We start from the raw sequence: 25,262 nt of genomic DNA on the forward strand, positions 1-25,262 counted from the left end.
AAAGTGTCACGTACACAATTTTCTGTGCTGAAATTTAGAAATACTTATTCCTATAAATCATACGAAATATTTAAATTAACCAATGAGAATGCATCATTCATTCATTCTACTGTTAAAGCTCTGATATTAATCGGATCATGTGCCTGCCAGGTGTGTATTGTACATTGATGTATGACTTCAGATTTCTTGGAATTATTAAGAAGTGTAACTTTTCCAATCCCAGCAAGTTTCCAATCTCATTTATTTCTTCATCATTCATGCATAAACGTCGAGTTGAAGAAAGTCGATAATGCGTCCCTCGAACCAAGACAAGTTTCCTTATAATGAACCAAAAGTTTGAAAAGGAAAAGGTAAGCGAGCATTTAGTGAGAGGTGAGCACACGAGCAGACCAAATGTGTATCTGCATACGCTGGTATATGTACGTACATACACATTATTGTGACACTTCGTTCGTCAGAAGGGGTGCATTGACGCAAATTGGTAGCACGCGGATTTTTTTCTCACGTTACAACAACGTACGATGATACGCAGTGTGTGAGATTGGACACAATGAACGTAAGAATAAGTCGTCTTTCTTTGTTTGGCCATACAATGCTGCACAATTACTTTTTAGGTTGGGGAGAAAATAAAACTTATTGCTGACTTTCTCCGCCTCTATCTCTCTCTTTTTGGCTCTGAGAGTGTGACTTATTCGAAAAATGATGCTCCTCATACAAATCCCTTCAAGAGGAAGAATTACTAGTGCAAAGTCAGTCAGACAGGCCATCTTGAGCCGAAAATCTCATATTTTCACGGAGGTTGAGGAGGAGAAAGCAGCCAGGAAGGAGATGTGATACCGTTCTTGAGAATGCGAATACATGTCCGCAAACTTTTCCCTGCGTCTTTTTTCCCTGAGTTTCTTTCAATGCTAGATATGACTCCTTCCCCGTTGCAGAAGGGAATTCAGCCAGTCTGAGCCAGTCAATTTCCAAGATTCAATAACATAACAGTACGCACAGCATTATAGCAATCTTCCAATCTTCGTTGTACTCAAATAACCAATTTCCCTACGATTTCATCAACCTAATATAATGAAAAGTCAAAAAGTCAAATTCAGTGGTTCACTGGGTTGCCTTCATTTATACGCACACACAACAGCATGACTTGAGTGGGATGAGATGAGATTTTCATTTTTACCAGTTGAAACTGCATATTTATGTACTATATACTATATGTAGATACATACATACGTACATATGTACTATAAAGATATGCACTTATGTACCTATTTAGTAAACATGCAGTTCTTCCTGGACTGAATACTCACAATTGTGGATTAGACTGGCAGCATTTGTTAACACTTAAGCCGACAATTAATCAGAGGTGTATGCATCTATTTATATATGAAACTCGAATAATAAGTAATATGGTTAGGTTTAATTTTAGCCCTCGGCTGCATTAATATTAATTCACTCGAGTAGTATCTATTTCTATGCATATTATATACATATATAAAATTACACTTGGGGTTTTGAAACAGCAACATCAATGTAAATTGACAGGAGGATTCGTCCGTTTACACTACGGCAAGATAATTTGGCGACAAAGCGTTTGCTAAATGCAACGATGGGTTTCATCTAAAGTTAACAAACTTAGGATTCGTAATCGAATTATGTGCCTAGCATAAAGGGAAAATGGTGTCCGAAATGTATGACGGAAAGAGAGAGACGCCATTGTTGTGGTGAAAGCAGAGAACATGGACAAAAATGGACTCGTAGATTGAATAAGTAGTGAGACTTGCAACTAATTATGTAACGCGTCACAACTCACTACTTACCACATAACAATAAGGAGAAAGTAGGCATCTGCAGGTGTGCGAGTCAATGGAGCTGAATGGAAACCATGTATCGTCCATTCTTCGTATTTCTTAACTTAAAATAGACTGATCTTGTCACAATTCACCAGAACGTGTGAATATTTTTGTAACTTGCTATAATGTACAACTTGCTATTCCAGGGCGTCGTCTATTTCCTGTCTTACTAAATAGATACCCTAGTAGTACGAATTTAGCAAAGTTAAGGAACTAACTTGGGATGTCGTTCTAAGACGGCGAGAAATATAAACAAATCCTGCTTTTGACGTGAAGGAAGACAGTAAAATAATGAGAAGAGTGCACATGATAAAGCAGTTTGTGTGGAAATTGGTCCTGCTTTTAAGGCAGCAGTGTCACTTGTTGAATTGAGCAATTTTCTTTGTCACATTTGCATGCAGAAAGTCAGAAAGTCGGGTGCGGTAAAAGAGTTAGTTGGCGGAGAGTCTTTTGAAGAGGCTGCTGGTTGTTTGGTCGGAGAAAGCAAGAACTTTCCCCGTCATCCCTTTTCACATACGCATCAACTGCCAAGGCCGTCCTTCTACATATGCATACTGTATGATGGCAAATTGATCCTTGTAACTTTTCCCTCGTTCACCACTCCAAGTTCTTCTTGTTGACTTTTCCCAAACTCAGATTTCTTTCTCTCTCATCATTTTCCAATAAAAGGAAACATTTTGATATGAACAGGATGGATGTCAGGATTTGTGAGCTACGTATTGTTAATTTTAAACAAAATATGTAGTATACACAGATTAGGTGGCAACAGCGTTGAGACAAAGTAATATATTTGTAATAAGCTCATCAGCACACTTGGAATATACTTTCTTTGGTGATGGTACAATTATTATTTTCTTTATTAACGTAGTCACATAAATATGAAATGAACATATTAATAGGAATAATACAGTTTTTATTTCCTCCACTAAATACATACTGTTTATTACTAATAAAACTGGCGTGTATATATAAAAACCTAGGTTGATTCTGTAAGAAATAGTTTACATACAATACAAGTCGTTGACAAAAAGGAAAACTGAAAACAAATATTTGAAGAGGAATCCATCATTCAATTTTCTTTGGTAGTCTGGAAAGTTTGAGTTCCATTTTATATTATCTTCTATATTTACTATACACATGCTCGCAACTAGTGAATATATAAGGATATCGTTTATTCTCCAACCAAAATCGGAGTATAATCGATATTTTTGCACACAAATTTATGACGGGTGTCCTTAATTACTACTCTTATCACAGAGGTGAAGAATGAAGCATGCTTGGGGATTTCTGAGTATCTCTCGAATTGGTCAAAGCTGTCCGGAATCTTTAGTGTTAAGCTTTCATAATTGTTGCGGACGACTTCAATTATCTGTATTATTCATATTAGATATAATAAATTTCGTGGAAAATTAAATATAAATTATATATTGACCTGTTCTTCTGTTGGAGTACTTATGTTCTGACTAGTTAAAAATTCATCAATCTTGGGAGAAAAATGCGTTAATATTGCACGAACGTTGCATAACGCATACAGTAGCTTTGTTGCACTTATTTGATGTTCGCTACCATTGGTTGTAAATCGAGCAGCTTAAAATTTGATAAGTATTTTGTCAAAAACCAAGTGAAAACAGACATTGATCTATATTTAACATGAATGTCATGTACTTAGAGAATATAGTCCATCAAACGTTTGCTGGCAACGGATAATCTCGTAGTAGAGCTCGTCATAAGAGTTTGCTGTCAAGAGGAAAGTGTCTCCATACGTGATAAACAAATTGATCTGTAAGAACAATAAAAATGACGCACGTCTACAAATCTGTCCATATCCGTTTTTAGGCAAATGCCCATACAGCTGAGAAGGTCAGACTATAGTTGATTGGCTAAAATAAGAGCAAAAAACTTACCATGTTAACAATTTGCAAGGCCAAATAAAAAATGTCGAATTTCTTTATCAGAGAAACTTCGTTAGATACGACAAATTTGATCACAGTGAACCAAGCACTCCATAATTGCCTCCAATCGTAAGAAATTTTGGTTCTAGACTTTTTCTGGTAGCATAAAACCCGATGAATAATACCTGGAATACATAGTATTGCCTTATCAGAAATAGAATGACAACATAGCGATGCCATTTGTGTCATAAGGTGAAGAACATCATACCAGCACTCTGTATGTACATTTCATATGGTAATCGCTTAGTCAAATGTGTCATCAAGAATTCTACCATGAGATCTAGATCAGCACATATAATATCCTTCATTAAATTCATAGCTTCAAAAACTCAAAATTTAAAAAGATCACAAACCCATCAAAGCGCAAACTAGTGAAACTGGAGGCTTTGTATCTGCAGCGACTTTACGATGTCTCATAGGAACACGGTGCAAGTGTACCTATATGGAAAACAGTGCATATAAGATTAAAGATCCTTATTTTATTCATAAATGTTAAATAAACAATCTATCTAACCCGAAATACTAAATGTGGATCACTCTGTAAGACAAAAGTAAATTAGTACATATATATATAATATATAACTAAATAAATCTAACACGTGGGCCTAGAAAGTAGCAGAGGACCATGACAGAGCATACTCCAATATCTATATACTGTTTTATCGAAGATTACAATTGACTTCGGAGACAGAGTTAAGGAGATACACACTGTTAGAATTACAATGTGGCAAAGCAAAGATGCAGATTTGCAGCTCAGAATGATCGTTGTTCTTTTCCCATATACCAAAAAGGTCAACACCCTTCAACTCTTACGAAACATGAACTCAAAAAAGACCTAAACTCACCATTAAAGCATTCGCATACTGGTCTGGAATTGAAACAAGAAAGAATACTGAGTAAAAACTGAATAAAAATACTGAATAAAAACTATAAATTACCTTCTGCTATGCAAGTCAGAATTATGAAACAAAGTTTCACCAGATTTGAGCTGGATTCTGACTTTACATCTTGAGTCGCCTGAAAACAGTAAGTATTATTAAATAATACATGCATTACCCGAATTGCTATATAAATAAATAAATTGAGAATGGTGAATTTAAAACCAGAAACTCACCATAATTAAGGACCTAATACAAATATTTCAATATAAACAGCAATTAATTAAATAATGAATAATTTTTACATCTCGCTGGATGGTCACATACGTGTATTCCATAAATGTAACAAGAAGATTTGACGGAGGCAACTGGAGTGGTGATGTCACATTTTGCGATAGAGTGTTATTTGGGCTTGTGTCTGTTTTGGTGTTTGCAAGCGTTGTCATAAAATTGCGATTAAGGTGGGCTGAAAAATAAGAAAATGCAAATAGGCGCTGAAGAATTAAAAGGGCCAATCTTATGTATTATTTAACACTACGGTTTAATAAATACCTTACCCGCTTCGTAAAATGCGACCAACAAGCCAATCTTTGCACCACTGAAAAAGAAACTCAATTAAATGAACAAACAACATACAGCTAAACTCCGATACAATATAATACATACCAAAGGCTCTCATTTTTTGAATTTTCATCAGTTACAAACATCGAACCAACCATCGACGTAATGGAATGAAACCATCCAGAATTATTGTCGGAAGAAACAAAATTTTGCACGCAAAATTCAGAGAGACCAGCAGTGATTGACTAGATCATAAACGAGCCAATTTCAATATTTACATACAACCACTTATACATATGGCTTAATTGTTGAGCAATATTACTTGGCTGTAACCATTCAAAGTCAAATGATCATCCAACAGCGATAATCTCACAGCACAGTCATTCGGTCGGTCCTTCTCATAATTCACCAATAAGACGAGCATGACAAGGCAGTCATGTCCAAAATCTAAAATAAAGTTAAGCCACACGGTGCAAATTGAGTTTGAACGATGATAATATGTGATAACGTAATGAGAAAAGCTGCTAATATGTGACACTGATGTTAAATGATGTACATAAAAAATGTGTAATTTACTTACCAATTCGAGTGTCTGTTTGACTCAACAGTAGAAACAGACACTCTAGCAAACTGCTGTTGGTGACAACGTACTCCATCAGTTTATTCTTGGACAAAATTTCTGTCGAGGTCATCATCATTAGCAGGAAGTGCATGCATGATTCCTTTACACATTTTGGGAAATCTTGTGATCCTGGGCCAATTGAACGAAATACAAAGTTTTTTAATCTACAAAAGATACGTAGGAAACGAAATAGCATACCAGATAGAATAGCAGACGAATGGTTTAACAGTGAGTTAATAATCCTCGGTGCATTTTCAAATCCCATTAAGGCATCTAGCAGATCATATCCAAATTCTGTTTTGATGAGTTTAACGACTCCATCAATGATTCCCGTCATTGTCTTAAAATATCATAGTTAAAATCGGCACGTTTTATACATAAAGTGAACGAGTTATGTACTGTGCGGGTGGAGCTTAAACCTACGGCCTCCTGAAGTACCTTGTGCTGAGACTAGGGTTTCTCGTGAGTTTAGCTCCATTCGCACAGCACATAACTAACTCACTTCAAGTTTAGTAAAATCAGCATAATAATTCTCAATTAAATACCTGGAACGAGTTGCATATTTTGATGTGATAAGAGCTTGAAGTGGAATCACCAAGAACATTAACGCAGTTTATGAACAAAGACCGAATGACGGGCTGTAAATTTAAAGAAATTTATTACACAATTATTTACTAAATTAATTTAGATTGTTCAAATTCATGTCGCCTAACCTTGACGAATGACAACTGGTCTCGAGCTTTAGCGATCTCCTGCTCGAGAATACTAGGCTTGGGTTTCAAGAGGAAGAACTCGTCCCAAAAATTTGTATTTGAAAGTGATGGGTCCTCTCCCTAAAAAAAGCAATAATACTGCAACAAAAATAAATGATATGGTACCACATACTGCGTCTTAATAATACGCGTAAACAAACTTGACAAAAACAAATGATTGTTCACCTGCAGAAGCTGTTCATAGATTTGAACGATTTTTTCCTTGAGTTGTTTCTTGCCCAGAGTATGCGTGGACGTCTTTCGAAGGGACATTTTATCTTACGCCTAATTCGCCAATCAATTAGTATATGTGTCGAAAAAGCCGTTGCCTTCACGTACCAAGTTATGTTATAAATTAGCAATAACTTATTACAAAGAACAATTGAATAATTGGTGGTCACATTCAAGATTCTGTTCTCCTTTTCTTGTATACTACAGATGACAGACAGAATTATCAAACATCAACAAGCCGAGAAATTAATATGTTGTCATTTGAGTTTATTTGAAGAAACCGCAGTTTGCGTTTCTCGTATCGTGCAACTTGTCTTGGTCCCCGCTTGCTCATTTTTGTATTCCATTCAATTATTCCGGTGGTTTAATTAGTTTACTATATTTTGAACTACTATTATATTATAAATATTCACATAATATACAATTGGTGAAATCATTCATTGCATTCTATTCAAAATAATTGAAAATAAGGGTAAGTTTCATTAATTGAAATGATTGGAACTTCCAATTTGGAATACTTCGGTATTCCATAATATTCCATATTATCAATGCAAGTTTTATGCAAGCTGTTTGTCAAAGAATAACTGGATTATTCACAATTGCAGGTTTGGAAAGTACTGAATAGAGTCCCACACATTTTGAAATGTTTAAAAAGTTTGACGACAAGGAGAACGTGTCTGGGGTGCAGCAGCTCAAGTCTTCCGTACAGAAAGGAATCCGAAACAAAGTGGTCGAGTTGTACCCAGAAGTTGAACCCTACATTGATCAGATTTTGCCGAAAAAGGAAAATTTTCGAATCGTCAAATGTCACGACCACATTGAAGTCTTGGTTCCTTCGTCTGGAGAACCCCTATTTTTTAAACAGAGAGAAGGATGCTGGTTCCCCACTTTGCGACTTTTGCACAAATACCCCTCCATGTTGGCCCAGGAGCAAGTAGACAAGGGGGCTATTAAATTTGTCCTGAGTGGGGCCAATATTATGTGTCCAGGACTCACATCCCCGGGTGCAAGAATGTCAGATGTACCCAAGAACACGATAGTTGCGGTCATGGCGGAAGGGAAGAAACATGCTTTGGCGGTGGGAATTACAGTCATGTCGACAGATGATATTTCTAAGGTTAACAAGGGCATAGGAATTGAAACTGTTCATTATTTAAACGATGGTTTGTGGACGATGAAACCAGTTAAATAACCGCCCATAATAATATAAATGGTTAAATTAAGCATCTTGTATAAAAACTTCAAGTTTGTATGTTGAATAATATTTGCCATTTCAGAACTGCATGCGTTCAAAACATGTTTTGAGATTATTTTATTTTAACATAAAATCAGTATCTATTACGAAATCACGTTCCATTGCCCATTTTACAAAATGGTACCATTCAAAATAATTTAGAGTACCAACTAAAAAAGACTACGAGTGAGTTTTATATTTATAGTTTTATAGAAATCTATTGTGTAATTGTGTAATATAATAATTATTATTGAATTGGGTCGTCCGATTTTGTGTCATCATGCATACAAATGCATGAATCATACCTGCATTAATTATTATGGACTATTATAAAATTCGGAATATGTGTACGTAAAGTCGCAAAGTTGAGTAGATAATCTTTCCATTTCTAACAACATGTTATACCAAACTTCTTGCAATTATTCCTAATCCAAAATATTTTAACAATTATTTCCAAAGTTGGCTGCCAAACGAGATTTTCGACCTTGTGGTTTCGATGTTTCGGCAGATGATGTGGTCGGAGCAGACTCCTGGGGTTCAACTGGTGCCAGCTTTAGTACGGGTTCCTTTTTACTCACCGTTTCTGTCGATGTTTTACTACTTGATCCTATAATTTAAGTCATTCAGTAAGTTATTTAATAGTTAATTATTATTTCTTCTTTTGGTACATATTTATGTATGTAGAAGAACAATCTAAATACATATATACATACGAAATCAGATTAATGGTTAAGTAAGTTATTACCAGGTTGCGAAATAGAATCTCCTGCTAATTGTTTCTCCGGCAATTGTTCAGCTCTATTATTGGACGGGGTTTGTGGGATACGAGGGTTAGGTTGGCGTTTACTAGAAGCAGTAGAAGCATTCCGAGACACTTGCAGTGGCACAAAGAACCTTTGAGAAACAAATTGTCTAGAATGAAAGTTGTGTTGTCTTTGTTCCCTCTGAGGATGATTCGTGGAATTTGTAGGTACGATTGGAGCAGCATATCTATGTTGAGTCCAATTTGAGGGGGGACTTGGGACGGGTGGTCGACATGCTGAAAATGGCAAGTTGACGGGCGGAGCTGAAGGACCTGGTCCTTTTCCTTTCCTACTTTGCTGTTGCTGCTGAGATCGAGGCTTTTTAGAATTATAGTGACGGGTTGTAGCCTTGTTCAACATTTCCAAAATTTGATTAGGTTCCTGACTTCCGTGTGCTGCTGTAGGCTGTACCACGGGAATTGATTCAGGATGTACAGAAGGTGGGTGATAAGCTGTTGCTGCAGAAAAAATCTCTGAACATCCCTTTGGCGGATTCGATTGATTGACTTGTTTCGGACGGACATTAATGGCTGGCATCAGTGGTTTAGGAACGGCATGCATGTATTCTGGCAGAGGTGGTTCTTTTATTGCTGTTTCAACTGGAGGATGGGCAGGAGGGGGCTGTTGTTTATTATGAACTTCTTTTTGCTTATTTATTGGCGCAGCATTAAATTGTTGCTGAAGAAAAGCGGCTACAGAGAACGATTCGTTAATCGGCACTTCAACTTTTACCAGAGGTTGTGGTGGCCAGGGCAAAGCCTTAGCTGTTTTGTCTAAGGTTCCATTGTTACTCACTCTACCCATTATCTGTATTTGAGCCTTGTTGAGTTGCTCTGGTTTAGATGGTTTATTAGTGTAATCCTGGGGTACAGGTGCCAGTTGTTGCTTTTGTTTAGAAGCTTGGACTCGTTTGCTTTCGAATGGGACAAAGTCCTTATTGTTTTTTGCAGAGGAAGACTGGCCTGGAGCCGAAGACCGTGACTGAATAGTTCCCACTGATTGAGACATTAGAGGAACAATTCTGTTTTGTGTCAATTCTTGCAACTTTTGGGGCTGCTTTACATGTCCATTCATATGAAAGCCAGTGATAGTCTGCAATTGTTTTGAATCCTTGTGGCTTTGACGCAGAGTAACTGGGCCTTCTGTGAGGTTAAGGAGTTGGTATGGATAAAGTTTTATTAAACGGGGTTTCAAATCTGAAGATACACTTCTTTTACTAGCTTTGGGCATCTCAAAACCAACTGTTTCTTGACCAGGATCAGTTATCCGTAATAGTGATGCTAGGGTTCCACTTAATTCTTTCCGTTCGCTGTTGCTGAGCTCAACATTTTCTGGGTTATCAAAAACATCCGCGGCTGGATCGCAAAGAATGATTAATGTCATTAGTGTGGCTGCTCCAGTAGACTTGAAAGATTCTTCAATTTGTTCCGGTTCAGAAGCTTGTGGAGTTTGAATTCCAACTATAAAGTTAATCGGTATCTTATTAAGTCACAGAAACTCTTGAAATATTAAATGTTAATAATAAGAATGCTAAGTTAATCACCAATGGTCCCACGCCGGCCCACAGGAATAGGCGCTCCTCGGTCAACACAAATCACTCGGTCCAATATGGTATAAGAACAATGAGGAATTGGTGGAACACAACCTCGATCGAGTCCAGGCTGCATCATAGAAAGTAAAGGCCTCATTAATTATTAATCAATGGCCTATATATTTACTTGAAAATGTCAACACTATTACATATATACGAAATTATGCTATATTACAATGCGTCAAAAAATGCAAACCTTTAATAGAAAATTCGGCTGGACGGTCCATTTTTTTATAGTTGTCTTTTTAGATGGGCTCTTATGTTTCAAGATATACTTCCAAACAGAGTCAATGTCTTCATCATCAAGTAATTTGGTGTTGGTTGGAATTCTTGGTAAATCTCGAACTCCTTTTTCTTCCAGCCATTCTACCATCTCATTTATTCTTTCTAATGGTTTATCAGGGAAAAATTCTCCAGCATCAAATACATCTCGTCCCTTTTCAACTCGACTTAAAAAACTTATAAAGTCAGAAAATTCCATCACAAATTCTGCAATTCGAATTCAAAATATAGAACTTATTGATTAAACTTTTGTTTTTCACATAAAATTAAGATAGCAATTAGTGAGCAATAATCATACCATTAACGAGTTGAACGGCTTTCCCTGAATAAAACCAAGCACCGTCTCGCTTGGACGTGTAGCCACGAACTTCGAGGTTTTTCTTGTTGAACTTCAAGTCGAGACCTACATTAATCTTCCTCATTTCTAAAGCTGGAAAGTCATCATCTGACGATGAGTTGCTTGCATCGGTGGGGGAAACATCGGTTCCAGATCCCCGTTTAGCCAGTGCTGCTGCTTTCTTTGCCAACATTTTATTATTGGCTTTGGTTTCTTTTTCAACAGAAACAAAAACGGTGCCAGTAATTCTGGAGAGAACGTAGGAACTGATTTGACACTTTCCGGCTGCTGCATATGAACTGAAGTAATCGTGACTTTTTAAGATGTTGTGACCGACACAACTTTTTAAATTGACTTCACTATTATTGTTGTTGCTACCTGGGACAACCTTAAAGTCTACTAACACAGATTTCTTTGGCACATCATAACCTACTACTGTTCCAAGAGCCCCAAACAATTTATCCCCCAAATAAAACACATCGTCTCCAATTTTAAATAGTTCAGTATATGACTTGGCCAGTTGCCTGTCCAGATAGAATATTTCTGTGATATTTTCTTCGTACATGCAAGTTTTCAGTGCAAAAGGTTGTTGAAGTTTTGACCACTAAAAAATATTAATTATAAAAAATAATTCAACTACGTACGAATAAGCAAAAATGTTAAACACATGAAAAAACTGTAAGCAGCGTGAGACTTACAAGGGTTTCAAATTCTACATCACCAGAATTGTTGCAGCGTACTTTCCGACCTTCCATCATTTTTGCATACACAATCACTTTGATTTCTCCGAGTTTGATTCCTTTGCATTTTAAATGTCGCTGAGAAAGTCCCTTTGCAATTGCGTTAAACTCTTTTTCCACCCTGCTTCCAATTAACTCGTTATCTAAAAATAAACAACAACTTTCACGAATCATGATTTAAAATCTATTAATCCATTAAACATTAATCAAACCACGCTTTTGATAAAAAATACTATAATTGCTAACCAAGCATTATTTTCCCAGCATAATCTTGGAAATATTTTCCTTTGTAAGTTAAAATCCCAGTTACATATGCGAATGTCAAATGGGGCCAATTAACCCAAACAGTACGCCCAATAAGTTTCCTCGACAAGGCTGCAATATCTGCAGGGTCATCCTTCACGTCTTCAAGGCTCAGAATCATAGACTCCTCCCGAGTTACAAAATCAAAGACTTTGATGTCAGCTTTATCAATGATAGCCTAAAAGGTATAATAATTAAAATATTATTTTTAATCTCAATGATGACAGAATTGTCAGTTAAACTTATAACTTACATTGATCGGTTTAGACTTCAAAGTGGGAAAACCTTGATAGATTGTGTCCTTTTTCGTTTTGGGGTGAATTCCTTTTGGTAGAGTTAGAGGGTCGTATGTAACATCATTCATAGTTTCGATTTTTACATGTGATGACTCCAAAACTGGAAACAAATTGCTAGCAGATTTTATAGGACCAGTTTCCTCTGGTGTATAGCTGCACAACATCATTGTTCCTTTAGAATTGCGGTGCAACTCTTCTCGGTTTAAATTGATTTCTTCAATTTTCATAACATCCAATAACTTTTGCTCGTCTATGAAAGGAATGAGGACGACTGCTTCCCAATCTTGTTTCTTCCCATTCAGATCTTGCTCAAATTTTTCAGGGTAAAAGTCAACAATTGGAGATTTTGTATCAGTCATTAGCCACTAAAGATGCAAATACAAGGGATTAATTAATCATCAAACAAAGTTTAGTTTGTCACATAATACGGTTTATAAATGTATACATTATATTTATATTAATCCGAACCTGATAACAATTTGGAAGCAACTTCTTGCTTTGAGCGGGCAGGACAGCGAGCAACTGTTCAAATGGGCGAAACGGATTTCCAATGTCAAATTCAATTGAAAAGTTTGCAAAATTTTTCAAGTCGGAACAAAATGGACTGTAAAAAAAATTATAAATCGTAATGAGTAACTAAATTTAAACCCAATTATTCTAAATAACTAACAATTTAATTCTTCACTTACGCATAGTGGTATGGATAAAACCAACCCCAGGAGCTAACACCTTTGTAATAATACAAAAGCACCCACTGGATAGCTCGAATGTACTCTTTACAAAAAATTTGTAAAAACTCTGGAGTAATTTCATCAAAGTGAAGTTTTGAAATGTAGTAATTTCTTTTATGTTGAAGAAATTCGAGCCTCAATTCCGGTGAATCGCCAGAGTTGAAATATTTATCATCAATACCAAACACATCCGTGCATAATTTCCCTGGACCGTCCTTTGTCTCACCAAACACTTCCTCTTCGGTCCTTTCCGCCAATGCTTTAAGCTCTGGAGACATTGTGGGTTCCAGAGGCTCTTCCGTAAAGTTATCTCCGTCAAAGTCGAAGCCTTCAAACTGTTGATTAAGACAAATTAAATAGTAATATTATTAATACATAAGTAGCATTGTGAACAAATAGAATTTTTTGTACCATTTTCTCTCCAAGAACGATATTCTTGCCCGTCTTCGATTCCATGTACTTCATATCGTCATATGTGTCACGGAACGTTTCAATGTCAAATTGACTTAATTTATTAATAAAAATTTCAAATCGGCGTAAATTTAATAAACCATTTTCATTAATGTAACCGTCGAGAGTAGGCAGAACTTGAGAATATAGTTGATACAGCATGGGAAGAGCTCCCTTCACAATATGTACGTGAGGAAGATGAGGGACAAAATCGTTGCCGACCAAAATATTCATTAAAATCCAATCATCAATAACGCTCTCAAGGTCGTACCTGGTAAGGAAGTACAAAATTAATAATCATTGTGCTACACAAAAATAGTAATATTAATAATTCGCTCACTGTATGTTTGGATGATTGGCCAAGTTTTTCTTTAAATCTTGAAATTCAAAGTCAATATAGTCTCGCATTAATGATAGATGTAGTAAAAGAAATGTTGTTTTCTCGGGTAGGGGAGCTTTAAAAAATCCTTTTGCTCCTGATTCTTCAGGGGGTGGGGGTGGCGCGCTATCATCCTTGTTGCTTGTATGTGCAGAAGCAGGAGGAGCCTCAGAACGCAATGACAATTGTTCTAATGGTTTATCAATTGCATCAGAAAATGACTGTCCTTCTTTCAGCAATGCACTTTCAACAATCTCTGCAGATTCAGATGATGTTGGCAAACTACCAGGGACACCATTTTGGTCATATTTGAATATCGACACATTCGTCAAGTCATAATTGGCAGTGTCGTTATTTGGCTTTGGAGGAATTGCTTGTTTTACACCTTTTTTTGGTTTTCTAGGTCTTGAAAATTTAACTTCCTCTCTGGAATAAAAAACGGCAATACTTAGATAAATACTTAATGAAAGTCATACGATTTATATATAAAAAACCTTAAAAGTGAAAACTGTAGTTCGTGAGTTGATAATCCAAGCATGACAAGATCAGCATCTAACCCGTAAAGACAATGACGAACGGGTTCATAACTAAAGTGTAAGACAGAGAAAATAATTAGTTCAGTTTGTAAGATTTTCTTTCCTTTCAGGTCCAGATCTGCTTAAAATTATGTATACGATTAAGAAGATTAAATTTTTAAAAAATCATACTTACTCTGCTCTAGAACGCTCATGTCGGATAAAATCCATAATTTTATGTTCCCCTTCCCCGGGTACATCATGACCACTCAAATAGATCACAAGTCCTGACAAAAATTAGTAATTACTAAAAACATCAAACTAATAATTAATAAAAATGCCTAACAAAAATCATGAAGCACACCTGATCTTTGCCATAGAGGGTCCGTAGAAACTTTGACTTGAACAAAATACTTTAACTGCTCGTGTAATCTTGCCATAAACTCGGTTCCTGTAAATCATAGTTAGTTGCAAAAAGACATTTGGACTTCTATAATTACTTGCAATCAATATAAGAGTAGAGTAATATTACCTGGCGTAATACAATTAGAATCAAATCGTTCCTGCGATGGCAAGGTTTCTCCTTGCCGGATCGCCTCTGCTTCTTGATCTTCCGCAAGTCGAGCCGACCTAAACCGTCGACCCCGTTGCTGTAATTGGATTATGTATATGGCATATGGGTGAAATTAATATCATTATTTGTGATATTACTTCATACCTGATTCATCTTGGCACGAGGAGCAACTCCATCGACAGCTGAAGGATAAAAATACTATTCTGAGACAACGCCATTTTATACAATTATAACATCACCGTTTTCATGCCTTATGGACTAACTCATGTTTTATTGCAATATTTTTACTCACCCATGAAAAACACTTTGCAGGGCTTGATCATCTTAAATAAAAAATCAATATAGTGGAAAATATCCTTAAATATTTGCTGCTCAGGGATTCGCAAATGGATATCTTCATCGTTTGGATGCGAGCAATTGTGAATAATTCCATTCATATCCAAGTACAAATTGTCAAATTCTGGAATCTGTAAAAGTTTGAAGTTAATAAATATTGAACTGTGATTAGTTGTGCCATTAGAGAATTTTAGATAACATTACTTGATATTCCTTGATTCTTTCCGAAAGACAAGGGTATCTTTCCGACGTCCAGCGATAGAACTTTGGTATACCCATTTTGCAAGGTGTACTAGATTTAGGTTGAGGTTTTACACACGTCTAAGCCTGTCCGATGCCCCTGTTAACAAATAATTTACAAAGTTGTAATAAATGCAAATTAAATCATCATAAATTCAAATCATGTGGATTTTTAGGCGGAGTCAGGGCTTATGGGACCCTCATGTTCGTCAATCTGTCTGCATGCGACACACTAACCGACGAACCAGTGAACCTGATTTTTATCAACTGTCTTAAAATGAGCATTTTAAACACAAGACTTGGATAGTTCCAGTTTGATAAATTTGGCATGAGGGTGCAAGTACATATACACCAAAGGGTATGAAGGAAATTTTATTATGAGGTGTATGGTAACTTGTGACTAGGAAAGAAGTATAAGAGATATAATCGACGTCGTTGAATTTTGTGTTACAAATTGGTAATACGTCTATCTTATAGTCGTTGGATCATCGGACAAAAATTTAAAATAGGACTCTGACCCTGATTCGGATTAAATTAAGCCTACACAGTTTTTAACTTACTAACTTACTTTCTTTAATTTAATAATAAATTGTAAATTGAGCTTGATTTCACTTTGAGAATCTGAAGCTTGTTCATATACTATACATAAATACATACATGTTACATAATCTCTTATCTATCTTATCTCAACTTACGAGATATGAAAACGTTAAATTAATCTGCGAACTGAAACAATGGATTACCTGATTATCTACAACTGTAACTAAGTAGCTATTTATTTTAAGCGATTGTCAAAATCAGAACTTACTTTCTTTTTTCAAAAATCACAACAGTGACACTTAACAGATTGTCAGCTTGTTGCTGCTGTAATGTTGGGGAATTTGGCAAAAAAACGAGCAAATTCCACTCTGTACTCACTCCGTCAGCTTATCGGAGACCGGGTAGGACGAAAACCTGATTTTGATAGTATTTATCACACCGTCTCTACGTCTGAGGTGTTTTGGCGTGCTTGAAATACATATATGCGCGACGCCTGCTAACATAAATTTGCAACAATCGGGAGAAAGTGAAAGCCGCAGTGAAATTGTTTGTCGTGTTCTAACTTACCGCGCGGTGACGACGTGAGACTTTTGGCAACAGCAATTTATACGATGAGACGAAGTCTTGTCTTTCACTATGATTTGGTTTTTCTCCGTGCGCATAATAAAAACAAAACAAGCAAACAGGATTTTTTTTAGCTAAAAGTAGGGACAAATCAATTTAATTAATACGAGTTTTATTGGAGGACGAGATTTCTGCATCCATTTATTTTTGTCCTCAGAGAAAGCTTTTTTGAAGGAGCAAATCGATGTGGTGAAGTGCAGAACCACTTGACTTTCACTCACTCGCTCGCTCGCTCGCTTTCTTTCTGCTACTGTTGTCCCACAAATTTGTGAGTTATAATTTGGTTGCCCGTCTTTCTTCTTCTCTTCTAAATCCCTTTCACTTCACCACCAACCAACCACATTGCACACCTCTGCCACTTTCTCTCCTCATCACCTCCGCCTTGTAGAAAGTACAGTTCTTCTTGGTTTAGTTTGCTCAGTTCACCTCCTGTTCCGTTTATGGCAACTGTTTTGTTAATTGATACGAGAGACCGACCGATATTGGACCTTGTTCCTGTGAAAGGGAAATAATAATTGAACACTGACAACGAAGACTGGACCAGGCCCACCAATTCCACATCTACTAACTCTATACAAACTTCAATAATAAGGTAATAATAGTTGTAACTAATTCGTGTTATATGATAAAATGATAAGTATCGCTGAAAATTCGTAAACCCCATTCGGGTATCGCTATTACGTCGTATGAATACGTCGCAATACCAAGTATGACGAGTTACGAAACAAGGAATTTAATTACTCTCAGATATTAGAATTGTTAGAGCAATTCTTTACATCAGTTTATTTTGTAAATTTCTTTCTTCCATCGTATCAGACTATAAGAACTGCAAACAAATAGAATAAGGTATCTTGCATTTAATAAAATTTAACAAAGCCAACACGGTCAAGTTAATTAATAATTTTTTAATTGTTTGCTGTTTATAGATTTTACATCCCAACAACATGGCAAATGTGCAAGTCAACATTCCATCTGCAGATCAAAAGTCGGAAAAGAAGAAAAAGAAACGGCCAGATCTTCCTGTTGTTTCAATAAAAAATACAGCCGATTATCAGAGGGTAATTGACACATGTACTTGTATTAAAATTCATGATAATATCTGAATCGAAAACTAAATCACTTGTTGTACTTTTTAATTTTAGATGAAGTTGGAAAGACTTTTTGCGAACCCAGAGAAACCAGTGGTAATTCCGATAACAAAACCAAGAGATAAGAACCTTCCTCCACCTCCAGAATTTGTCCGGAACGTGATGGGTTCTAGTGCTGGGGCTGGAAGTGGAGAATTTCACGTGTACCGGCATTTAAGAAGGAAAGAATATGCTCGACAAAAGGGAATTGTGGAAAAATCGAGGGTTGAACAACTTGATGAAGATTTTTTAAAGAAGATTGAAGAAAACAAGAAAATTGCTGAATTGAAAACTGCGAAAAAGAGAGCAAAGCGCCTTAAGCTTAAACAAAAGCTGAAAAATAAAAACAAAAAAGCACGAACCCAGCAAACCCCTGGTGAAAACAAAGGAAATGATGAAGATAGCAATTCTTCGAGCGATAATGATGATGATAGCAATAATTCAGACTCTACTGAAGATGACACAACAAGTGGTGATAGCAAACCTCCTTCAAATAATAATGGAAATAGCTCTCATTCTGCTGGACAGAAAACAAATGGTCACCACAACACAACTATTTCGTCTAGCAATAATAAACCTAAGCTTGTAGTTCCAACTTATTCTTCTCTCATGTCACAAGTACAAGCTTATCCTGACGTTGCCACCAGTTCCGATTCAGATTAGGCTATAGTTACATGTTTGGCGTTTAGCAAAGTTATGATAATGTTAATAATTAGCAATGTGTAATTGAGTCCATTAAGCATTAAGTTATAGGTTGAATTATAACCAAATAAGTGCTAGACAACTTTCCACTTTTAATGTACAAATGATAGATAAATTCAACCTACTTAGTTAGCTGTATAGAAATGCTAGGAATAGTAATATGTGTTATTTTCTGAAAAGACGCACTTTTATGATGTACTTTAATTTCATTGCAAGTTTTATAAAACTAGACATTTTACTGATAAGTACTTGTATTAATGTGAAAATATGCAACGAGCGATCATCTATGCAAAAGTATACATAATAAGTACTTTCAACAGCAATAATTTGTTGGATCCAAATAAAGTAAATACTTCCTTAAATTATTATGACAATTCTTCATTCTCAATTTTCATATACACATTCCTTTTAACGTACTTGAATCTAATTATTTTTTTTAAGACGCTTTACATTTTTTGCACTACTTCGGTGTTCCCGTTGTTGCTGTAACTTGTCTTTAATTACTTGATTTTTAGGTTTCTGAATTTTGTTAAACTTTGCTGTGATTTTGAATCCACAAAGCGGTCCATTTTTCACTTTTTTGAGAGCTTCATATGCATCTGGGATGTCGTTAAACGAAACATAACATCTCCCAGCATTAAATCGCACAATATCTTTGCAGGCTGGAAATTCCTTCTTGATCGTCTCCGTCTCTAAAGTTTTGGGAATGGCTTCCAAAACAAGACTAGAAATATAAAATATGTGTAACGCTTTGTTCTGTGAACTTTCCTTGCTTGCAAATAGGTATACATATCTAAATCTTACGTTAAGGGGTCAACATTTTTCATCTCTCCAAAGTTTACTGGCTCGTTCAACTTGAATTCTTTATTTTGGACCTTCTTCGGAAAGAGTGGTCCCAATTCGGCAATATTCACGGTACGGATAGCCTTGTCCACGGCATCCTTGGTGTTCCCTTCTTTGCAAAGGACGAAGAAGAATCTACGATAAACAATCCAATGTATTAATACAACGTGAGTTTTTTTTTATCACGAGAGAAATAAAAGCTAGAAAGGTTTGTGACAGAAAGAAAGCGTATACTTCTATAATAATGATTCGCTCTCTTTTCACTTTTTATAAAATTATTGGTGTAAACTATTAATCTCTAAAATTAGATAGTGCGTTATCTAATATTTGAGCATGTATCGGTATATGCGTAATCTCTGACCTGGGCACCCTTTGTCTAGGGAAGAAGACGCGTTCAATCCCAGAATGAACGCCCTTCACTAATTCCTCCATCACGGCCTTATCCATATCGACACGCTTTTTCATCATCACGCACAAGGACCTGTCTTTTCGTTCTGCAAATCGACGCATTTTAGCGAATGCCACAGAAGGGCCCTTAGCCACCATTTTGTGTAATTAAATGAGTCGAAAATTTAACAAAATAATAAACAACAAAATGTGTTGTAAGAGTTTTGTAATAAACAATAACAAAAACAAAACGGTAGAAAGTTCACTTGTCACTTGTAGAGAAAGCACCAATTTGAGTACAACGTGGTGATCCAACATGCGCCTTTTTGCTACAACAAAGTTCCAAGAGTGTGAGACAGAAAATTGAGACTTTTCTGTCATGTAAATACTCGTCTCAAATCTCAAATTGATTGATTTTGTAACAAAATTTTTGTTTGGCTTATTTCAGAATTCGCATTAATTTCACTACAAAAAAGATGTCTCTTTTGAATGATACGAAAGTCTTTCTTCTGGATGGAGGTTTGTCTAACGATTTAAATAATCGGGTTCCCTTTGATTTGCATAAGGAGCCCCTTTGGACCGCGAAAGCTCTCATCACAGACCCTGACGCGGTGGTTGCAACACATTTGGAATATCTTCAAGGTTCTTTATTAATTGTATGATAAAAAATCAATAGCTAGATATTTATATGCATGCGGTGAACAAATTATAGCTGGAGCAGATATTATTGAAACATCATCTTACCAAGCGACACTGGAGGGCTTTAAGGACTTCATGAAAGTCGATTCTGATAGTGGCAAAAAGTATATTAGAGATTCAGTGACTTTGGCTAAAGTAGCAGTGGATAAATTCAAAGCCTTGGGTAGTTAATTTTGATAAGATTAATATATGTATGGTATGACAGCTTACTATAAACTTGAACTGTCTTTTCAACAGATGAAAGTTGCAGTAGATTCCCTTTGGTTGCTGGTTCTATAGGGCCTTACGGTGTTTTACGATGCGATGGCTCCGAATACTCTGGTTCTTATATGACCACTGTGACAAAATCTGAAATTGAAGACATGCATTTGCCACGTATAATGTCACTCGTTGATGGAGGCGCTGATATCTTGGCAATTGAAACAATGCCTTCCCTGGAGGAAGTAAAGATTATTCTGGATTTGGTGAAACTCCACTCACCCAACACAAATGTCTGGGTTTCTTTTTCAATTAAGGTATTGAAGACAATTTTCAATAGTTCTGAAAAATTGTTTAGTATTATATCATTGTTCATTGTCAAGAGATTTGCATTTCTTGCACAGGAAGGCAAACCGTGTCAAACAGCATTTGGAGACCCTATGGAAGATGCGTTCAAAACAGTTGCAACTTATGCACAGGTTGTAGCATGTGGAATAAATTGTTGCATGCCTAAGGACGTGGAAACTTTCTTAAAAAATGTAAAAGTCTACAAAGCAATTAGACCTTTGGAGATTATAGTATATCCAAATTCTGGACAGGATTGGGTACCTGGTCAAGGGTATGCATCTGCTGACGATTAAACCCACATGTGTGTGTGTACTTCATGTAACTGAATTCTTAATTTAGGTGGATCAAAAGCCCAGTACCAACCCTGGACACTTATTTGTCATCTTGGATATCTTTGGGGGCTAATATTGTTGGTGGATGCTGCCAAGTTGGACCTGATCAAATTAAAACAATGCGGTCCATCGTTGACAAGCACAACAACGAAAATTAATGTTATAGCGAATAATGATGATATATTTGATGCTCTCAAGCATTGAATTGTTATTAGAATATAATTTCAGGATTAAATGGAATCGTATAATTTAATAAATATTAATTCATGATAACGACTTGCTTTTTAATCACTGTCGTCGTTATGATTTGTTGACGCGTGCTTGTTTAAAGGTGCTTTTGTGTCTTCCTCGTCTGAACCATATAGAACATCATCGTCGCTATCATTGACCATTGAAAATGAGGGATTGTCCTTTGTTATTTGCGATGCTACAAAGAAAATCAATTACAACATGTATATTAATAGAATCAGTATATCCAATAAATTGAAATAATTAATTATGCAACCATACATGAGTTTAAGACAGCAGAGCTAGAAGGCGAGTATACATAGGCCATCGTAAATATGTAAAAATTCAGTGTTCCATAAAATGCCATAAATTCTGCGGACGAATTGTATTTGGTAGAAAGGTCCGCAACAAAATGATCCTCCAATATATCCATACCAAAACGCAAATACGTGATGGTTAAGATCATTTTTACTACAATCAGTAGTAATCCCGTGAGAAATTTTAGCCGCAGATCTATGCATAGATTTTATGTATACATTTTGGAGAGGAAAACTAATAAACATGTCGAATATGTACTTTACCAAAATATGGCATTGATCTCAACTCGCTGTAAGCCTTCAATATTAAGAATAGGAGGTAAACCAGGTAAATCACTCCACTCACGATAAAAACATTCTTCAAATTCTGTAAATATCAAGCATCGACATAATGTCACCATGTTTTAGCATAATGTATTTTTATAACAAACGTTAAAATTATCAGTGTCCAAAATGTAACTGAACGTCGGGTCTTTCGCTGTATTAAGCTTTTGCCATGAAGCCAGAATGATGGCCGATAACCAAAGACTCCCAACCAAGATCACTTTTGGTAAATAAAACGTGAGCATTCTCCTCTCAACCTAAAAACCATGATTATATAATAAGTCAAATTAATAATTAAAGCATTTTGGAGAACAGCTTATCCCACCACCTGCCGCAATCCATGATAAGTTGAGAGCCAAAAAAAGCATAGTCCTGACAGAAACGTTACTTGGAACAAGGCGTCCATCATGGATGTAAACGTCGAGTTGACAAGAAACATGAGAGGAAATACAGGATCTATAAAAAAAACAGTGAAATAGTTAATTCCTCTTTCCAAGTAGTGAGTGATTGCATTTATTCGATATCGCTCCTCCATACAAAAATATGTACAAATTGTACTCATCGTGCATACAAAGGGGTTAATTAAAATGTAAACTTATTGTATTTCTTTTTTATTGATCGTGGGCGTCACATTCTTATGACACTGCGATTTCGGGCGGATTGTGATTTATTTGCATTTATTATCAAAGTGTGAAAGCACATTATTAGTAAATTATTACACCTCCTCCTCCTCGCCACGCACCATGCAATAATTCAACCCATTACCACTTTGCATCATGTGCCAAATGATGCCTCATACTTATGTATGTGTAATATCATAGCTCAAGAAATGACTTACTGTTATAGAGAAAGAGTAGAGGAAGCAGCACAGAAATCCATCTTTGCTCAATGGACCAATCGGTCATGATAAAGCGTCGTAGTGAGTACATGAACCAGCACTGCAGAAGAACCAAGACAAATTTTTTCAAAGATTAATTTGTGTAACCTCAAAAACTCATTTATTTCCCCCACACAATAGATAGACCACCACCGTCATCCCTTTCAACCAATCTCACTTTTTTACTCCTTAATATAAGATTGTCAGTAGAGAATTAAAGTAAAGAATGTGCTGTTGTAATATCAAATTCTGTATACGAAAACGTGAAGATGATATTTTCTACTTCTTCATTCACATTAAAAATTAGTGTCTGGATGGCCACGACACGAAAACGAAATAAAATGATATATTAGGTTGAGACATGGAAAATAAAAACTGCAAGTGAACAATATTGGATAATTAGAAACCATTGTACGTAGGGCTATGTGACATTATAGGAATATCTGCAGGATGAGCTTTTTGTATTGCAAAGCAAAGTGACTGTTGCAATTCGGTATTATCTCAAATGGATCTATAAAGTAATGTTACTTTGATTACAAATTGAAATGTGTGTACTTACAGTGATTGAAAAACAGGCAACGGCATAGATGAATCGGCTGTAAAAAAAACAGTTCAGTTTGCTCTGAATATTGAGTAATACATACATAACTAACTAATGCATATGAAAGATGCTACTTTTTAAATTAGTACTCACAACGACATTTCTAATTGGGTGAAGGACGGGCTATAGGTCTTAAACTGTAATCCGATATCACCGATATAAAAAAACGTTATTTATTAGTCATTCTTAATTATCCCTGGTCATTCGTTTGATTTCATTCGTAAAATTGGACTTACATGGAAGCGAACGTTCTTTATGTGGTAGCGCTGGTTAATATTTTCTAAATCTGAGAACCTCACAACAATAAAATATTTCGCAAAGTCAATGAAAGTCAGATGGAGAACAGTGAAAGGTTCACACGCTCCCCCGCCACGACATTCCAACCTTCGAAACCTCCTCGTCGAATGGTTCAATATCTTTACAACCTTGCCGTTCTCAATGCCAAATAAGTCTATGAAAATCTCAAAAGTCTTCTCGAACGCTTCATCTAAAGGATTCAAATATGAAGAATATGGCTTCAGTTTTATCATGTATTAAATATTTCGTATAAATATACGAAACACCCAAAAATATTCACGCACCGTCTTGGTTCTGAGTCTCAATTCCTGCAATAATCCACAATTGTTGATGGTAAGTTGTAAGGAGTGGAGATTTCAAACCGAATGGACCTTTAGCCAATTCACTTTCGTTGACTAAGGTCATTCCTTGAATTTCTGTTTCCCATGTGATGGGTGGACCTAGACATTATTTTTTAGGTAATTAATCGATTGGCTCTACCAAACCATCGTGTATTAAGCATATAGCTTGCTACATACATAAATAAGAATATGATATTACTAACCCACAAGGCCAATAAAAGTGACAAGAGCTATTGCCACAAAAAATCCTAGAATTATGATCACGAATTCTCTTTTGTGTAAAGTGTAAAGCTTCATTTTTACAGATCTGTAACTCAACGAAATGAGATTTTACAATGGAGATACAAATCTAGGCTAGCAATATTCTTTTGTGTACTCAAAAGAAGTCGCTTATTACCTCTCACACCGATCATGATGATACGCAGGGGCCAAATATCGGTTAAACACTCCAAAAAGCTCACAACAATTAAAATCAAACATTTTTTTCAGCCTGTTTGGAATACCACCTTGAGGCATGTAATACGAGTAGCCAAGCGTGTTACCAGACTCCATAATAATTTACTTATTTTCTGTTTCTTTCCGAAATTTTTTTTAAACACTGCTGCAAAAGACTGATTTATATTTTTGTAAAATTTTCTCAAGCTGTTTTTACCCACTTTCACCACCTGTGAAATACCCAACTTTCACAACGCGTGGACTGACTTTTACTCTGCCCTCCTTAATGCTATACGTAGCTTGGAGTTGTGCTCGAATCGATCGTGCGAACTTTCTCTCCAACATGGCCAGATCGCATATGGAGAGAAATTGAATTACTCGGAGA

General features: G+C 36.0%; 7 protein-coding genes across 8 annotated transcripts; 3 read left to right on the top strand and 4 right to left on the bottom strand.

Annotated features, from left to right (window-relative positions):
* Positions 1-2,671: 2,671 nt before the first annotated feature.
* On the bottom strand, positions 2,672-7,053 carry LOC110842334 (armadillo-like helical domain-containing protein 3). 2 transcript variants are annotated; one of them, XM_022088055.2, is made up of 19 exons: positions 6,802-7,053; positions 6,577-6,696; positions 6,409-6,501; positions 6,062-6,203; positions 5,822-5,992; positions 5,564-5,688; positions 5,347-5,486; positions 5,238-5,278; positions 5,008-5,146; positions 4,917-4,929; positions 4,741-4,819; positions 4,648-4,670; positions 4,317-4,340; positions 4,156-4,240; positions 4,011-4,082; positions 3,755-3,927; positions 3,516-3,630; positions 3,283-3,437; positions 2,672-3,219 (listed from the first exon to the last, which is right to left on the bottom strand). In XM_022088055.2, exons 1-19 carry the CDS (start codon positions 6,886-6,888, stop codon positions 3,022-3,024), a joined length of 1,995 nt encoding a protein of 664 aa, XP_021943747.1. In that variant the 5' UTR covers positions 6,889-7,053; the 3' UTR covers positions 2,672-3,021. The 2 variants fall into 2 exon arrangements, with proteins under 2 accessions (XP_021943747.1, XP_035716047.1); XM_035860154.1 differs by having other exon boundaries at positions 6,577-6,714; positions 6,802-7,051.
* A 113-nt stretch (positions 7,054-7,166) lies between these two features.
* On the top strand, positions 7,167-8,130 carry LOC110842335 (malignant T-cell-amplified sequence 1 homolog). Its single transcript, XM_022088057.2, has 2 exons — positions 7,167-7,318; positions 7,452-8,130. The coding sequence occupies exon 2, from the start codon at positions 7,490-7,492 to the stop codon at positions 8,036-8,038; it is 549 nt and encodes a 182-aa protein (XP_021943749.1). The 5' UTR covers positions 7,167-7,318; positions 7,452-7,489; the 3' UTR covers positions 8,039-8,130.
* An 11-nt stretch (positions 8,131-8,141) lies between these two features.
* Positions 8,142-16,688, bottom strand: LOC110842333 (5'-3' exoribonuclease 1). The gene is made up of 20 exons (XM_022088054.2): positions 16,466-16,688; positions 15,622-15,757; positions 15,374-15,548; positions 15,226-15,263; positions 15,040-15,157; positions 14,872-14,958; positions 14,704-14,794; positions 14,487-14,579; positions 13,954-14,418; positions 13,575-13,884; positions 13,122-13,498; positions 12,901-13,036; positions 12,390-12,797; positions 12,080-12,314; positions 11,792-11,976; positions 11,055-11,697; positions 10,671-10,963; positions 10,427-10,544; positions 8,826-10,343; positions 8,142-8,687 (listed from the first exon to the last, which is right to left on the bottom strand). The coding sequence occupies exons 2-20, from the start codon at positions 15,694-15,696 to the stop codon at positions 8,521-8,523; spliced, it is 5,532 nt and encodes a 1,843-aa protein (XP_021943746.1). The 5' UTR covers positions 15,697-15,757; positions 16,466-16,688; the 3' UTR covers positions 8,142-8,520.
* A 75-nt stretch (positions 16,689-16,763) lies between these two features.
* LOC110849668 (homocysteine S-methyltransferase) lies at positions 16,764-21,733 on the top strand. The gene is made up of 7 exons (XM_022097104.2): positions 16,764-17,089; positions 17,234-17,413; positions 20,329-20,522; positions 20,593-20,742; positions 20,817-21,094; positions 21,182-21,396; positions 21,465-21,733. The coding sequence occupies exons 3-7, from the start codon at positions 20,357-20,359 to the stop codon at positions 21,613-21,615; spliced, it is 960 nt and encodes a 319-aa protein (XP_021952796.1). The 5' UTR covers positions 16,764-17,089; positions 17,234-17,413; positions 20,329-20,356; the 3' UTR covers positions 21,616-21,733.
* LOC110842104 (PRKR-interacting protein 1 homolog) lies at positions 17,766-18,611 on the top strand. Its single transcript, XM_022087820.1, has 2 exons — positions 17,766-17,879; positions 17,964-18,611. The coding sequence occupies exons 1-2, from the start codon at positions 17,766-17,768 to the stop codon at positions 18,609-18,611; spliced, it is 762 nt and encodes a 253-aa protein (XP_021943512.1).
* On the bottom strand, positions 18,812-20,206 carry LOC110849678. The gene is made up of 3 exons (XM_022097115.2): positions 19,855-20,206; positions 19,455-19,628; positions 18,812-19,374 (listed from the first exon to the last, which is right to left on the bottom strand). The coding sequence occupies exons 1-3, from the start codon at positions 20,037-20,039 to the stop codon at positions 19,074-19,076; spliced, it is 660 nt and encodes a 219-aa protein (XP_021952807.1). The 5' UTR covers positions 20,040-20,206; the 3' UTR covers positions 18,812-19,073.
* Positions 21,631-25,210, bottom strand: LOC110842114 (transmembrane protein 181). Its single transcript, XM_022087828.2, has 12 exons — positions 24,840-25,210; positions 24,646-24,749; positions 24,386-24,541; positions 24,041-24,291; positions 23,898-23,941; positions 23,763-23,799; positions 23,165-23,264; positions 22,655-22,782; positions 22,434-22,583; positions 22,267-22,369; positions 21,968-22,198; positions 21,631-21,884 (listed from the first exon to the last, which is right to left on the bottom strand). Exons 1-12 carry the CDS (start codon positions 24,992-24,994, stop codon positions 21,742-21,744), a joined length of 1,602 nt encoding a protein of 533 aa, XP_021943520.1. The 5' UTR covers positions 24,995-25,210; the 3' UTR covers positions 21,631-21,741.
* Positions 25,211-25,262: the final 52 nt, after the last annotated feature.

This window comes from Folsomia candida, unplaced genomic scaffold (genome assembly GCF_002217175.1).
Source record: "Folsomia candida strain VU population unplaced genomic scaffold, ASM221717v1 Fcan01_Sc001, whole genome shotgun sequence".
NCBI lineage: Eukaryota > Metazoa > Arthropoda > Collembola > Entomobryomorpha > Isotomidae > Folsomia > Folsomia candida.